The following is a 16,143-nucleotide window of genomic DNA, read 5'->3' on the forward strand; positions in this document are numbered from 1 at the left end:
ATGTATCACAGGGTTTTTGTTTTTTTTTTAAATGTAATTTTTTTATTGTTTAAAGTATTACATATAGTAGTACACATATCTCTTTTTTTTCCCCATTGACCTTCCCCAGCCTCCCCTACCTCCTGTCGCATGCCCTCTGTATCACAGTTTTTTAATCCACTCATCTGCTGATGGGCATTTAGGCTGTTTCCAAATCTTAGCTACTGTAAATTGCGCTGCTATGAACATAAGGGTGCATATATTTCTTATAGAAAAGCATCCACTTTATTTAGATTTTCAAATATATTGACATAAATTTGTAATAATATTCTCTTATTGGGATTGTCAGATTGAATTAATAAAAAAAGTTCCTACTATGAGTTGTCTATAGGAGACACTTTAGATTCAAAGATACAAGCAGGTTGAAAGTAAAAGAATGGGGAAAAAAATCCCTCAAGTTAGAGGCAAATATGTCAGAATGGATTAAAATATAGGCTGCTTAGAAGAGATATATATCTAAAATGTAAGAATATAGCAAGGTTTATGTCCAAGTGTGGAAAAAGTATACCATATAAATGCTAAAAACAAATAAACAAAAAGCTGGTATAGATGTATTAATATCCCACGAAGTAGAATCTACACTAATAAAAGAGAAACATGCAAATTAACCATCACTCTGCTATACCCACAAGCCACGCCCACCAGCCAATCAGGAGTGAGTATGCAAATTAACCCAATCAAGATGGTAGCCAGCCACAAAGCCAGCAGGAGGCTTGGGTTTCCCTGGCAATGGAGGAAGCCAAGCTTTCCACCCGCTCTGGCCAGCCCTGGGCTCCGCTCAAGGCTACAAAGTTTCAATTATAGAAGATAAATAAATCCCAACAAAAATGGCGGCAGCCACGGAGCTGGAGAGAACAGGAGGCTTGGGTTTCCCTGGTGATGGAGGAAACCAAACTTCCTGGCCTGCCCTGGCCTCGGCTCAAGGCTATAAAGTTTCAATTATAGAAGATAAATAAATCCCAGATACCAGGGCCTCCGCTTGGGTCACTGGGGGGCGTGGCTGGCCTGCAAACCACCACAGGCCCCTGGCCCAGGCCACCCTATGCCCCAAGGGAACCCCCACCCTGATCCGAGACATCCTTCAGGCAAACCAGCCATCCCCCACCCGTGCACCAGGCCTCTATCCTATCTAATAAAAGAGTAATATGCAAATTGACCATCACTCCAACACACAAGATGGCTGCCCCTATGTGGTCAAAGATCCTGCCCCCATGTGGACACAAGATGGCTGCCACAAGATGGCCATCAGGGAAGGGCAGTTGGGAGGGACCAGGCCTGCAAGAGAGGGCAGTTGGGGGCAATCAAGCCTGCAGGGGAGGGCAGTTAGGGGTGACCAGGCCGACAGGGGAGGGCAGTTGGGGGGGGGGGGCCAGGCCTGCAGGGGAGGGCAGTTAGGGGTGACCAGGCCTGCAGGGGAGGGCAGTTAGGGGCAATCAGGCTGGCAGGGGAGCAATTAGGCATCAATCAGGCTGGCAGGGGAGTGGTTAGGGGCAATCAGGAAGGCAGGCAGGTGAGCAGTTGGGAGCCAGCAGTCCTGGATTGTGAGAGGGATGTCCGACTGCCCATTTAGGCCCGATCCTACCCGACATCCCTTGAGGGGTCCCAGATTGAAGAGGGTGCAGGCTGGGCTGAGGGACACACACCCCCGTGCACAAATTTCGTGCACGGGCCTCTAGTTTATAATAAAATTATTAGTTGGCATACATATTTTATAAGGTTGAAAGGCTCAAATTGCCCGGGTCAGTGTTGCTCCATGGTTAAAGCATCGGCCTGTGCACTGAAGGGTTGTGAGTTTGTTCCCCGTACCTTGTTGGGGTGTGTGCTGGAGGCAACCAGTCAATGTGTCCCTCTCACATCGATGTTTCTCTCTCTTTCTCTCTCATTCTTTTATACTCTCTCTGAAGAGCCATGGAAGAAATATCCTCAGGTGAGGATTAACAACAAAAGGCTCAAATCACCAAAAAGATATACAAATGTCAAATTGTAAAACAAAAGTTGTTTCTTTGAAAACATTTAATAATAATGCTAATAAACCCCTGGCAATACTAATTAAATGCTGAAAGAGAGAGAGGGAGAATGAGAGCATATAATCAGGGTTGAAAAAAAAGGACAACACCACTATAGACACTAAAAGATAAAAGGATATTATTTATGAATAACTGTATATCAATAACTTTGAAATTTTAAATGCAATAAAAAATTCTTAGAAAAATACAATTTATAAAAACTGACTCCAGAAGTAAAAAAAAAATTGAATGGGTCTTTGATTATTAAAATCATTAAATCCATAATAGAAAACCTCCTTAAAAAGAAAATACCAGGCCCAGATCACCACATTGTTAAATTCTACAAAATACTTAAGGAAGAAATAAAACCAGTGTTAAAACTCATGACAAAACTACAGTAATTAACACAATGTGATATAGGTGTAGGACTTATACCAACAAATCAATGCCAAAGGAAAAGACCCATGCCTATATAGACACTTGATATGTGGAAGGTTGGACTGCAGACAACTGAAGAAAGGATGGAATTTTCAAATGACTGGCCTTAGGTCAACCAGATATCCACATCCATATGGACAAAAATATTAAATTTGATCTTTATCTTATGCCATACATAATAATCACTTCCAAGTGGACTGCAGATCCAAATGTAAATAAAAAACAAAAAAACTTGTGGCAGATAATAGAGAAAAATATCTTCATTAACTTGGGAGTATGAAATTTAAATAAGACACAAGATAAAAAGATTGATTAAACTGCTCTAATAAAATTAAGAATTTCTGTTCATCAGCGACACCATTGAGAGGAAACAGGAAAGCCATACAGTGAGAACAGTATTTACAGCACATACATTGCACACAGGGCTCACAGTCAAACTATATAGAGAACTTCTACAATTAACTTTTGTTGAAAGAAAATGGAAAAAGAGATAACACAGGCACTTCATAAAACAAAAATTTATAAAAAGATGCTAAACCTCTTTCGGCATTTGAAAAATACAAATTGAAACTACAACGAGAAACAACTACAAACTCCTCAGATTAGCTAGCAAACTGAAAATAGCAGTCTTCACAAGAAAGCAAAGCAGGGATTGCTCACATACTGCAACCACTTAGTAAACCACTTTGGACACCTATTTGGCAGTATTTACCAAATATTACATGTAACTCCCATAGCCCCCAAGTTCTACTCTTTCTAATAGAAATTAGTATGCTAAAAGTATGAATAAGAATATTCATTAAATAAAAACACAAGCTAAGTGAACATCAATATTAGGCTGAATTAATAAATTGAATCACATCCAATCAGTAAGTTACAAGCAGTGACAATGAACTAACTACTGGTACATTATAAAACATGCTTGAGTGCTGCCAATGTGGCTCAATGGTTGAGCATCGACCTATGAACCAGGAAGTCACAGTTCCATTCCAGATCAGGGCACATGCCTGGGTGTGGGATTGATCCCAATAGAGGGCATGCAGGAGGCAGTAAATCAATGATTCTCTCTCATTACTGATGTTTCCATCTCTCTTTCCCTCTCTGAAATCAATAATAATAATATGTATTTAAAAATAATGTTTGAATCTCTCCAAAATAGTACTGAACAAAATAAGGCAACATAAAAAAATACAGTGTTTCCTTTCATTTCTATAAGCAAATAGTGGCTACTTTTGGGGAGGAGGAAGGGGAAAGTGATTAGGGGGGAGATGTCTAAGGGATTGGTAATGTTCTATTGCTTATCTTAGATGAAGGCTACATAGATGTTTGCTTTGGAAAAATCCATTGAGAAGTATATTTCTGTTTTAAGCACTTTTCTATATATGCTACACTGCACAATAAAAAATAATCAGAAAAAATAATATTCTCTTATCATTCTAAAAATCACTTTCACATCTGTAATTATGTTGCTTTATTCCTGATGTTGTGTCTTTTTTAAAAACTGGATTTGAGGGAGCATTTGACCTTGCTCCCCAGCACATGTCATCAGCCTGGCTCAAATAAACCTATTAAAAATCTCTTAGATGTTTCTTATGTCAATATTTACTTGGCAAGATTCCAAAGAAGCCCACCCAGGACCACCCTGCAGACCTGGACTCAGTGTTAGGTATCAGAAAGGGCCCATTATGCCCCACCAGCTCCCTACTTTGCATTGGGTGAACTTGGGTGAGTCTCTCACAAAACCCCAGGCCTCCTCGCTTTCTTTAAGTAGCAGGCCATGACTTTATCTGAGCTGTTCTTAGAAAATTCTTGAGGTAGATAAGGGTTGAGATAATCCAGGGAAAGGAAATAAATGGGCTGCTGCTTTTAATTGGATTGTTTACTGAGAGTGCACAAAATCGTTGGTGGTTAAATGAGAGACTGAACTCTGAAAGAGAAAGGACACTTTCTTCCCCAACCTGAATAGTCAATGGGGGGATGATAGTAGTTCAGATCCCCGAATCCAGAGTGGCAGAGATGGGTGCTGGGAGTTGTCCAGTGTAATAATGCAGCCAATGCTGGAGAAGATGGCAGGAGCCACGGGGAGAAGCATAGGGCACCCTGGAATCGGTTCACCCCAAAAGAGGAGCCCAAGAGAGGGGCCCAGGCCTTGGAAAATGCCATGGCTCTAGCAGTATCCAGGAAGCTCTCAGAGGCCCTGGATCAGGTATTGTTAGGTGACTAACAATCTTTGTTGCCTGACGAAAAATTTCCTGTAGGGCATAACGCAGTCCTAGAGGGATATCTCTGCATTGGCTCATCTGGAGATGTGCACATAAGCGCTGGTTTTCCCTAGAAGTTTGTTCAGATTCTACAGATCTCAAAATTAACATGGGCAATAGGCCCCACAACAGTCAGCCTCCCATTCATAACTAAGATAGCCATCATGAGGATTCTTTGTTACTTCTAAATTAATCTTTTGCATGCACAATTAGAAAAAGCTGACTATAAAATTAGGCAGAATGCATGGAAAACATACATATTGGTCTCTCGAAGCTTCAAAAAGAGGATTTATATAAATGGATCAACCTATGATATCATTTAGGTGTCAACCCAGTTTTTTAAAAAAATACTGTAGAATTCCAGGCAAGCTTAGAAGGGGTTGCCAGAGACACACAGGGAGAAACTCAGCTGTGTTGTTTAAGGTGAGGGCCGTCTTCCTGCATGGCTGACAGGCACTACCTTTCCTGTGTTAAGCCTTCCCTCCATATGGCCAAATCTAAATCTGCTGTAGCCCAATGGATTTACTAGCTCCACCCTGATGACTCCAAGACTCCACCCCACTGCAAAGTTCCACAGGCCCTAGGCTGGTGGCTACTGGCCTCGGTGTACCCTGAGACTTTTGCTGAGTGGCCTCAAAGTGGTGCCAACTTTGAATCTGTATTAACATGGTGAACACCACTCGCCCCTACCTGGTGACTCCCTGAGAACATGCCTCATGCAATTTGTGTACCACCAGTGGCTCTTTCAGTGGCTGAACCTAATGGGGGTAGCCAGAAGGTGACAGTGGGTCTCAGGGTGCCTTCAGCCTTTTGCTGTCCTGCCCCAGACCTGGCACTAGACCATACTGGGGAAAATTTCTCTTCATGGGGCCAGTCCCCACATAGCAGCTCATACACTCTGCTTGTGGCCAATCTGTACACTAAGCCACCCTGAGGGTCAACCCCACCCATTTACATGCTATTAAGGCTCAACCAGACAGGAGAGCACACATAACCCACACAAAGAACACTCTTGGAGCATCTGACTTAGGGGATCAAGAAGACTGTGCCACTAGGCCCCAAAGGAAACAATTATATAAGGCCAACATACCAACACTGTGACACATAGTAGACGTACCTTATACATAGAAACAAACACAGAGAGGCAGCTAAAATGGGGAGACAAACGTATCTCAAATGAAAGAACAGGAGATAGCCCCAGGGGAAAAAAAACTAAATAAAATGGAGGCAAGCAAACTACCAGATACAGAGTTCAAAATAGTGGTTATAAGGATGCTAAAGAAAACTTAGTGAGAACTTCAACAGCGTTAAAAAACACACACAGAAATCATGGAAAAGAACCAGTCAGAAATAAAGAATACAGTAACTGGAATGAAGAATAGACTAGAAGTAGTCAACAGCAGATGAGAAATCAACGTGCTGTATGGAAGTCTCCCACTGTGTGTGTGTTCATTTTCTCTTTATGGTTCACTGAGAGGATCCAATCAGTGATTTGGAAGACCAGATAGCAAAAAACACCCAATAAGAGCAGTAAAAATAAAAATAAAAAAAGAATAGTTTAAGGGACCTCTGGGACAACATCTGTATCATGGGGGTACTAGAAGGAAAAGAGAGACAGCAAGGGATTAAGAACCTATTTGAAGATATAATGGCTAAAACTTTCCTAACCTGTTTAAGAAAAAAGGCACACAAGTCCAGGAAGTGCAGAGAGTCCCAAACAAGATTAACCCCAAAATGCCCATATTAAGACACATCATAATTAAAATAAGAGAAGTTAAAGACAAAGAGAGAATCTTAAAAGCATCAAGAGAAAAACAGTTACCTAGAAGAAAGCTCCCATAAAACTTTAAGCTGATTTCTTAATAGAAACTTTTCAAGCCAGAAGGGAACAGTATGAAATATTCAAAGTGATGAAAAACAAGGGCCTACAACTAAGACTACTCTACCCAGCAAAGCTATCATTTAAAACTGAAGGAGAAATAAAGATCTTCCCAGACAAGAAAAGCTAAAGATCTTCCAAAAGCCAAGATATGGAAGCAACCCAAGTGCCCATCAATAGATGATTAGATAAAGATGTGGTCCATATATACAATGGAATAATACTCGGCCATAATAAAGAATGAAATCTTACCATTTTTGACAGTATGGATGGACCTACTACTATAAGTAAAATAAGTCAGAGAGAAAAAGACAAATACCATATGATTTCCCTTCATGCCAAATCTAAAATAAACAAACAAACAAAATAGAAACAGACTCATAGATACAGACTAAGCATTGCCAGATCAGAGGAATGTTGGGGGCTATGTCAAAAAGGTGAAGGTAGTAAGAAGTAAAAATTGGTAGTTACAAAATAGTCAAGAGGATGTAAAGTACAGCATAGGGCAGGGGTGGGCAAACTTTTTGACTCGAGGGCCACAATGCGTTCTTAAACTGGACCGGAGGGCTGGAACAAAAGCATGGATGGAGTGTTTGTGTGAACTAATATAAATTCAAAATAAAGGAGCGGAGGGGAGAGCAAGAGAACCGGATAGAACAGCCGGATCCGGCCCGCGGGCCGTAGTTTGCCCACAGCTAGGGAATGTAGTCAATAATCCTATATAATAAAAGCCTAATATGCTAAATGTCCAGTCGACTGGTCGGCCGTTCAACCAATCAAAGCATAATGTGCTAATGATATGCTAAGGTGGCTCAACTGCTCGCTATGACATCACTGACCACCAGGGGGCAGATGCTCCAACCGGTAGGTTAGCTTGCTGCTGGAGTCTGCCCAATCGGGACTGAGCAAGATGGGCTGGACATGCCCTGAAGCCCTCCCGTGGTCCCTCCCCAGCTGGCCAACCTCCTGCATCTCTCCCCAGCAATGATCATGCACTGGTGGGGTCTCTCAGCCTGGCCTGTGGCCTCTCACAATACAGGACCCCTCGGGGGATGTCAGAGAGCGGGTTTTGGCCTGATCCCACAAGGGGAGCACTGCTCAGCCAGAAGGCAGGCTCAGGCTGGCGAGTGCAGCAGTGGTGGTGGGAGCCTCTCCCGCCTCCAAGGCATCACTAACGATGTCTGACTGCTGGCTTAGGCCTGCTCCCCCCAGGGCTCCTGGACTGTGAGAGGGCACAGGCCGGGCTGAGGGACCCCTCTGAGTGCATGAATTTTGTGCACAGGGCCTCTAGTATTATAATAACTATGTATGGTGCCAGGTGAGTGCTTGAAATATTGGGAGGATCACTTTATAAATTATATAATTTGATTGTCTAACCACTCTGCTGTATGTACACCTATAACTAACATAAAATAATATTGAATTAAACTGTGATTGAAAAGTAAATAAAAAAGAAAGCATGTAATCTTGTTAACAATCCTGTAATCCAATTCCTACCCTGCTTTTTCCAACCTCTATGTAATCTCTAAAAAATGAATAAAAGAAGCTGAAAAACTTGGGAGCATTAGAGATCTTGCTCCTTGGCATCTGTCATCAGTTTGGCTCAATTAAACTCTTGAAGAATTCTCAAAAAATTTGGATTTGATGAAAGTTTGTCTATTTATTGCTCTTTTCAAAGATTCAGCTTTAAGGTTTATTAATATATTTTAAAGAGATTTTATTAATTTCTGCTTTTATTTTAATAAATGCATTCTTTCATCCTTTGGGTAAATATGGCTGTTCTTTTTCCATTTGTTAGTTGAATTATTATAAACTTTAAAAAAATAAATTAATCTTGGCTCCAAATTTTCCTTTTTCATTGATTAGTACAGCTCATAAATTTAAGATATTATTCTCTCTCTCTCATTTCTAAGTAGTTTGTAGCTTCAGCTTTGAGTTATTTAGAACAAAATTAAGTGAATATATTTTGGAGGGACCACTAATTTTATGGTTACTTTCTAATTTTTGCTGTATTGAAATAAGAGAAATTTTAGAATTTATTGAAATTTTCTATGTGACTTACATCTTGGCTAATTTTTGTGAATGTTCCTGGGTGCTTAAAAATATAGTGTTTTGTTTTGTTTTTGCTATTTATTGAGTATAGTACAGAGTTATTCAATTAAGTTTGTTAATTATGCTATTAGATGTTCTGTTTGGTCTGTCAGTTTCTATGTGCTGTATGGAAGTCTCCCACTGTGTGTGTGTTCATTTTCTCTTTCTGGTTCTATCAGTGACTAATTATCTATCTATCTATCTATCTATCTATCTATCTATCTATCTATCTATGTTTATCTTTTAAATAAATCTTCATTATTCAGATTATTACAATTGTTCCTCTTTCCCCCCCCCCATAGCTCCCCTCCACCCAGTTTCCACCCCACCCTCTGCCCTTACCCCCGCCACTGTCCTCATCCATAGGTGTATAATTTTTGTCCAGTCTCTTCCCGCACCCCCACACCCCTTTCCCCCCAAGAATTGTCAGTCCACTCCCTTTCTATGCCCCTGATTCTATTATATTCACCAGTTTATTCTGTTCATCAAATTTTTTATTCACTTGATTTTTAGATTCACTTGTTGATAGATATGTATTTGTTGTTCATAATTTTTATCTTTACCTTTTTCTTCTTCTTCCTCTTCTTAAAGAATACCTTTCAGCATTTCATATAATACTGGTTTGTTGGTGATGAACTCCTTTAGCTTTTTCTTATCTGTGAAGCTCTTTATCTGCCCTTCAATTCTGAATGATAGCTTTGCTGAGTAGAATAATCTTGGTTGTAGGTTCTTGCTATTCATCACTTTGAATATTTCTTGCCACTCCCGTCTGGCCTGCATAGTTTCTGTTGAGAAATCAGCTGACAATCGTATGGGTGCTCCCTTGTAGGTAACTAACTGTTTTTTTCTTGCTGCTTTTAATGTTTCTCTTTGTCTTTTGCTCTTGTCATTTTAATTATGATGTGTCTTGGTGTGGTCCTCTTTGGATTCCTTTTGTTTGGGGTTCTCTGTGCTTCCTGGACTTGTAAGTCTATTTCTTTCACCAGGTGGGGGAAGTTTTCTGTCATTATTTCTTCAAATAGGTTTTCAGTATCTTGCTCTCTCTCTTCTTCTGGCACCCCCATAATTCAGATGTTGGTACGCTTGAAGTTGTCCCAGAGGCTCCTTACACTATCTCCATATTTTTGGATTCTTTTTTCTTTTTGCTTTTCTGGTTGTGTGTTTTTTGCTTCTTTGTATTTCAAATCTTTGACTTGATTCTTGCGTTCCTTTAGTCTGCTGTTGTATCTCTGTATATTATTTTTTATTTAAGTCAGTGTATGCTTAATTTCTAGTTGGTCCTTTTTCATATCCTCGAGGGTCTTACTAAATTTATTGGCCTTTCCTAGAAAATTCTTGAAAAACCTTATAACCATAGTTTTGAACTCTATATCCAGTCATTTGCTTTCCTCCATTTCTTTCATTTGTGACCTGTTTCTTTGTCTCCGCATTTTAGCTGCTTCCCTGAGTTGATAGAGTGGCTTTGTGTGCTAGGTGTCCTATAGGGCCTAGTGGCTCAGCCTCCCCAGTTACCTGAGGTGGACACTCTTGGTGCACCCCTTTGTGGGCTGTGTGCACAGTCTTGTTGTAGTTAAGCCTTGATTGTTGTTGGTATCACTGCGTGATAGATATATTTTCAAATACATTGTTACATGCATGTGGTTTTATGATTGTTACATATTCTCTATGGATTATATCTTTTATCAATATTGAATATTCTTCTTTCACCTGGAATTTTATTTCTTCTGATATTGCTATTACTACATCTACATTTTTGGTAAGCATGGTCTGGTATTCTTTTTCTATTCCTTTATTTTTATTCTCTTTAGGTCATTTTATTTTACTCTACCTATTATAAACAGGCTAGAGCTAGACTTCTTAAAGCCAACATTAGAATATATATCTTTTAATAAAGAAATTTAATTTTTCATGATTATTAATTTTTGTTCTTATTCCAACCATCTTAATTTATGTTCTAGTTTTCCCCTCCTTCCTTCCTTCCTCCCTCCCTCCCTCTCTCCTTCCCTTCCCTTTCCTTCTTTGCATCTCTGTCCTGTTGCTGAGTTGCAATAGTTTATGTGTGTGCATCCGTTTTTCCCTCTAGTGGTTTAGATTGTATATATTACCTTTCTTTCTTCCTTTCTTCCTTCCTTCCTTCCTTCCTTCCTTCCTTCCTTCCTTCCTTCCTTTCTTTCTTTCTTTCTTTCTTTCTTTCTTTCTTTCTTTCTTTCTTCTTTCTTTTTTGTAATTGAATCCTATCTGCTTTCTTTCACTTAGGAAATTCTCAGTATTTCTGGTTCACTGATAGCACCCTTTCATGTTTGCTTTTCTTCTTCCTAGTGCTGTTATGGTTTACTAGAGGCCCATTGCACAAAGAGATTCATGCAATAGGCCTTCCTTCCCTTGGCTTCCAGCACCAGTTTTACTCCAGCACCTGGGACCCAGGCCTTCGCTCCCAGCCAGAGTCTGCCTTCTTCATCTTCGCTACAGACTCCACAGTCTGCAGTCTTGTCTTTGCTGCGGCACTCCGCTACTGTAGATCCCTTCGCCCCCCCCCTCCCCCCCGCCGCTCTCATAGCAGGTGTCCTGCCCCCCTGGCCACTCCAAGCCTGGAGCAGCTGCGCTGCCGCCATCTTTGGCCTTCTAATTTGCATACTCACTCTGATTGGCTGTGGGCGTAGTGGAGGTATGGTCAATTTACATGTTTGTCTATTATTAGGTAAGATTCTTTAAAAAATATCTCTGTCATCAACAACTTGAGAGGAGGGGAGATAGACCCATGTTCTTGCTCTGTCATGTGTCTCGTTCCCCTATTTAAATGTGGCATAGGCTTAAGTGTTGTTAAATTGCAGTCGACAGTGGCCCTTGTGTTCTCATAGCCACAGTCTCAGGGAGGTGGTGTCAGACTGATATTTAAGGGCTCTGTCATTTGATTTAAGACATTTAAGCAATAATGATACTTAGGCATGGGTATAAAGAAAGGATGCTCTAGAATATGGTGAAGGTGGGCTATCTGATAGAGAGAATCCCTGGATCCTCTGGAAAGGAATGCCAGGGGATGGTGAGGGCAATGACTAGAAATCATCTGGCCCAGGATAGGGTTAACAGTTCTCACCTCCCAGCCCTGGACTAGGTGGGGTCCCAGGAAAGTGATAAGAACCAAGGGGGCTGACAGGGTGGCTAGGAGCCAGAGGAGGAGGAGAAGCAGGCTGCAAGCGGCAGGGACTCGCTCATTCACGGGCAGGCATGAGAACTCTGCCCTCCCCAGCTAAACCCGAGGGTGGCTTTCCAAGAAGTAAAGGTGCGTGGCTGGCCTCACCCAGGAGGAACCAAGCACATGGACATACCCACCCAGCACAGCAATGGCACCAACACTGGCACCTGTATTTGTTTTATGAGGAAACTGAGGCTCAGAGAAGTTAGTTCTTACTCGGGGTCATAGAGCAAGTGTGTTGCAGGCTTGGCTTTGAGCCTATTCAGCTTCCAAACCAGGGTGCTTTCAGTATTTGACTTTTGATCCCCTACTGTTTTCAGGTGGTTACCAGCAGCTGTGCCGTGTCCATGGGCGGCCTGACGGGAGGTGGTAAATAACAATGAAGCGACTGCTTCCCAGTCTGTGGAGGGAGACCCAGCACCAGTTCTCTCCCTGCTCACCCTCCTGGAGAGAGTTCCCTCTCAGTCTACATCCAGACTGTAGGGCTGCATCATGCTGCTGTTTCTGTGTGCACGGTCCTCAGAGACCCACCTGAAGAGGAGCAGCACAGCTTGGGGGAAGGTCTGAAAGTTGTTGTTCCGGTTGATCTCTGTAGTGTCATTCAAGGCAATTTTCCCAAACACCTAAAAGGGGAGAGGAAAGGGATTCATGAAGCATGGACCAGGAGGACCCTAGTTTCCACCCATCACTCAAAGGTCTTTTCAGGGTCAGAGCTGACCCTGGGACAGGCTGGCCTATAATCTGAGCAGAGTCCCCTCATGCAACCTGGCTGGGCCTCAAGGGAGCAGGCATCTGCTTCCCTGTTCAGTCCCCCACACTGGACAGGTAAGAAGAGTGCCATGGGCCCTCAGGAGAGGCCCGGTGGCCCGGTGGGCCCTGAGGCTGAGAGCAGGCTCCCTGGTTTTCAGGGGGGAGGGAACTGAACATTCTTAAGAATATTTTCTCTTAAAAAACTTTATTGAGAAATAATTAACAAATATAATTGTATATATTTAGAGTGTACAATGTAGTGATGATTTGATGTACACAACACTCTAGGATCATTATCAATATCAAGACAATTACCATGCATCATCTCACACAGTTAACAGTTTTTTGGTGTAAGAACGCTTAGGATCTGTCAGCAATTTCAAGGCTACAATACTGTATTACTATTAACTATCGTCACCATTAGATCCTCAGAACTTATTAATTTCTTGGACATTTCAGCTCCATATGCCCAAGCACACTTCCAAATTTCATTCTTGGACTCTGCAATGATATGGAACAAGCAATCTGGGGCTTCGACAAATTTAATGCATCCTTGAAATAGGCCTCCTCACCCCATTTTCCGAACTTTTAAAGTGATTCTTATCTTAGCAACTGCCACCCTTGATCAATGGCAAGGTAGCTCTTCATCTCACAGGTTTTGGCCTATGAACCTTAGGGTCTTTCTGCAATAAGCAAGCAGGAGAGTCGTGCTCAAGGAGCTGCTGAGGAAAAGCTCCTGGCTAGGGTGCAGTGTGGGCTGGGTGTTCTTCTGGAACCCTGAGGCGTGGCTGGAGAACTCGGGTTTGGGGCAGGAGAAAGTGCAGTGGCACCTGTGGGGGGCCTGGAAACTGCTGTGTGTTTGATGGGGAGAGCCTGCCTCTCTCCCTCCCTCTCTCCTGAGTGACACTGGTTGGGGATAGGTCTCAGGCCCATCAGACCTGGACAAAGGGAGGGATGCTATCTGACACACCTTCCCGTGGTTTCCTGAGAAGGGCCCACATCTCTTGAGCCCATTGCATAATTTGGAAGTGTTCTTCTGAGAGCAGAACCCAGGCCTGGGAAAATGGGGAGAGAAACTCTGAACTGTGTATTCCACTCTTGGCCATTCACCCTGCTCCCTGTAGGATATCATTTGGGGGCAAGTTCCAATTCCTGTGACATTTTGGGCCTCAGAAGGTGAAAGAGGAGGGAGCGGGGTGGGCAGGAGCAGGGAGGAGGTGAGAAGGCAGAGGGTGTCAGGAAGTGTGGGCTGAGAAACCAGGGAGCCCCTACCTGCATCCCGATCACGGCATAGATGAAGAACAGCATCACAATCAGAAGGGCCACGTAGGGCAGGGCCTGGGAGGAAGCAAAAGACTTTGTGAGGCGGTGAAGATGGCTGGCTGGCTGGACCCCTTCCCAGGGCACTGCACCTGCCATCAGCAGCTGCCTGGCTTGAGGGGCATTTCCAAGAGCCCCATAGTTCTGGGCACCTGGGAGAAGGCCTGAGTGATGGCACTGACCCTTCATTTTACTTGGTTTTAATCACCTGAGAAGCAGTACCATATTGAGAAAAGCAGGTTGCAGAGTAGAGAAAATAGTGTGATATTACTTAGTAAAAACAATAAAAAATGAGCAAAATGTCCTCTGAGTAGACATATATCTTTGTTCAGCAAGGAGAGAGTCTCGGAGGACACACACCAAGGCTCCCTGGGAGGCGCAGGTGGAGGCAGCTCACGCCCTTTCTTTGTATAACTTTCTTGTTCCACTGGTCGTAATAAAAACATTTACTAAGGAAAACATAACTAAAAGAAACGTGATGGGCCCCAATCCTATTTCTGCCACTTTACAGCTATGAGAACTTGGGCTTATTACTTAACCTCTCTGAGCTCAGTTTCCTCATCTGGAAAATGAGAAGAGCAATGATGACTTCGCGGGGCTTTTGTAGAGTTTAAGTGATGTAAGGCTTACAAAATGCCTCGTGCACTGCCTTGCACTTGGGTTCCACACATTTCATTCACTCAAGGTATTATCTGCCCAGATAACACTTCTGGGGAGGCCCCTGGGGAAATGCCGGCCAGGTGCCCGCACACCACTAGATGGCACTGTGAGACCATGTGGACGCTATGTGTCATCAGCGCTCCAGCTTCACAGTCCAGTGCCGCTCCTCACAGGGCCCGATGCCTCTTCCCAGCCCAGGAACATTGGAGGCCTATATGGCCACCCACGGCTGTGGGTCTCCAAAGGTGCCCCCTGAACAGCGTCAGCCCAGTCTGCTCCCAGAAGAATCCCCAGCTTCCCAGGGACTAAGAGTGGCTCAGGGTGGGTGGGGGTGGCAGGGAGGGCCCTGCTCCTCCGGGGGTGGGCAGCCAGCCTGGGCGGCTATGAGTGCAGCCAGGTTGGAGCCCTCCCTGTGGCCCTTCTTGGGCGGGGATGCTGACCCGGGGCAGGAGGCTCTCTGTGGAGGTGTGTATGCCTTTGGGGTGGGGTTCCAAAGCAAGCAGGTGCCTGATGGCAGCGCCCCACCTGTCAGGGATTCAGTGACCAGACGGGGCTTTGCTTAAGCTAATATAAGCCTCTCAGAGATGGCCAGAGGCAATCGTTATTCTGCTTTTACAGATGGAAAATGATGGCTGAGCCAAGAGAATTGATTCTGTGTTGGGCAACCCTGTGCTCATTTGAGGGGCCATCTCTCCTCGAGAGCAGTGACACCAGGGTCCTGGAGAGTTTGGCCAAGTCCCTAAGTAAGTAGGAACAGCAGTCACTGCCGCAATGACAGAACTGGGAGGGTCTTGGGGGCCATGGTTTTCAAATTTGTTCCACCACAAAGTCCCTTTGTCTAATCAATTCTTGCAGAAAAATACCTGAGAGAAGAAAGCAGAGCCATTCAGCCCCCATCAGCTTCCAGCCTTCCCCACTGACTTTAGGGAAATCTGGGGGCCCAGGGCATGCTTTTGAGAACCACAAACTGAGTCCCAAGGACTCATTTCAGACACGAGCAGCAGTGAACAGCAGAGCGAGCTCCGTCTTGACCTCTGGATGCTGCTTGTTCCTTGACTGTCTCCTCTGGCTCAGGGAGCCCGTTGGAAGCTGGGGTGGGGGAGCCCCACGCAGCCCTGCAGCCCAGGAGAAGCGGAGGTCTCCTTCCGCCAGTGCTCAGCAGAGGTGGCTACCTGGAAGGACTTGATGAAGGTCCACAGCAGCGTCCGGATGCCCTCCCCACGGCTCAGCAGCTTGACCAGGCGCATGACCCGGAAGAGGCGGAAGAAGGTGATGGAGATGCGGGAGTTCTCCTCTGCATTCTGGAATCCATTGGCAACAGGAGGTGGCAGTTAACACAGCAACACAGAGGGGTGGGGCAAGAGCGGGGTGGGCCCTGCTCCAGCAACACAGCCCTTGGCTGGGATGGACCAGCGCAGGGCGGGGTTGGCTGCACTAGCTCTCTCCCTGGCCACAGAGGGAAGGCAGCGCCCACCTTTTCCAGGTGGACAGCCCAACCCTGAGGTC

General features: G+C 44.0%; 1 protein-coding gene across 5 annotated transcripts in view; it reads right to left on the reverse strand.

The window, feature by feature from the left end:
- CACNA1C (calcium voltage-gated channel subunit alpha1 C) overlaps window positions 1-16,143 on the reverse strand; it is a gene marked incomplete at both ends in the record, with an annotated part of 717,827 nt that overhangs the window by 33,972 nt on the left and 667,712 nt on the right. For all 5 annotated transcript variants that reach the window (XM_080661205.1, XM_080661203.1, XM_080661204.1 and 2 more), the window contains 3 exons: window positions 12,439-12,530; window positions 13,930-13,995; window positions 15,810-15,938. In XM_080661205.1, coding sequence (XP_080517331.1) covers window positions 12,439-12,530; window positions 13,930-13,995; window positions 15,810-15,938 — 287 coding nt within the window. The remainder of the gene's footprint in view (window positions 1-12,438; window positions 12,531-13,929; window positions 13,996-15,809; window positions 15,939-16,143) is intronic.

The sequence above is a fragment of the Plecotus auritus genome (assembly GCF_963455305.1).
Source record: "Plecotus auritus genome assembly, chromosome: 3".
Classification (NCBI taxonomy): domain Eukaryota; kingdom Metazoa; phylum Chordata; class Mammalia; order Chiroptera; family Vespertilionidae; genus Plecotus; species Plecotus auritus.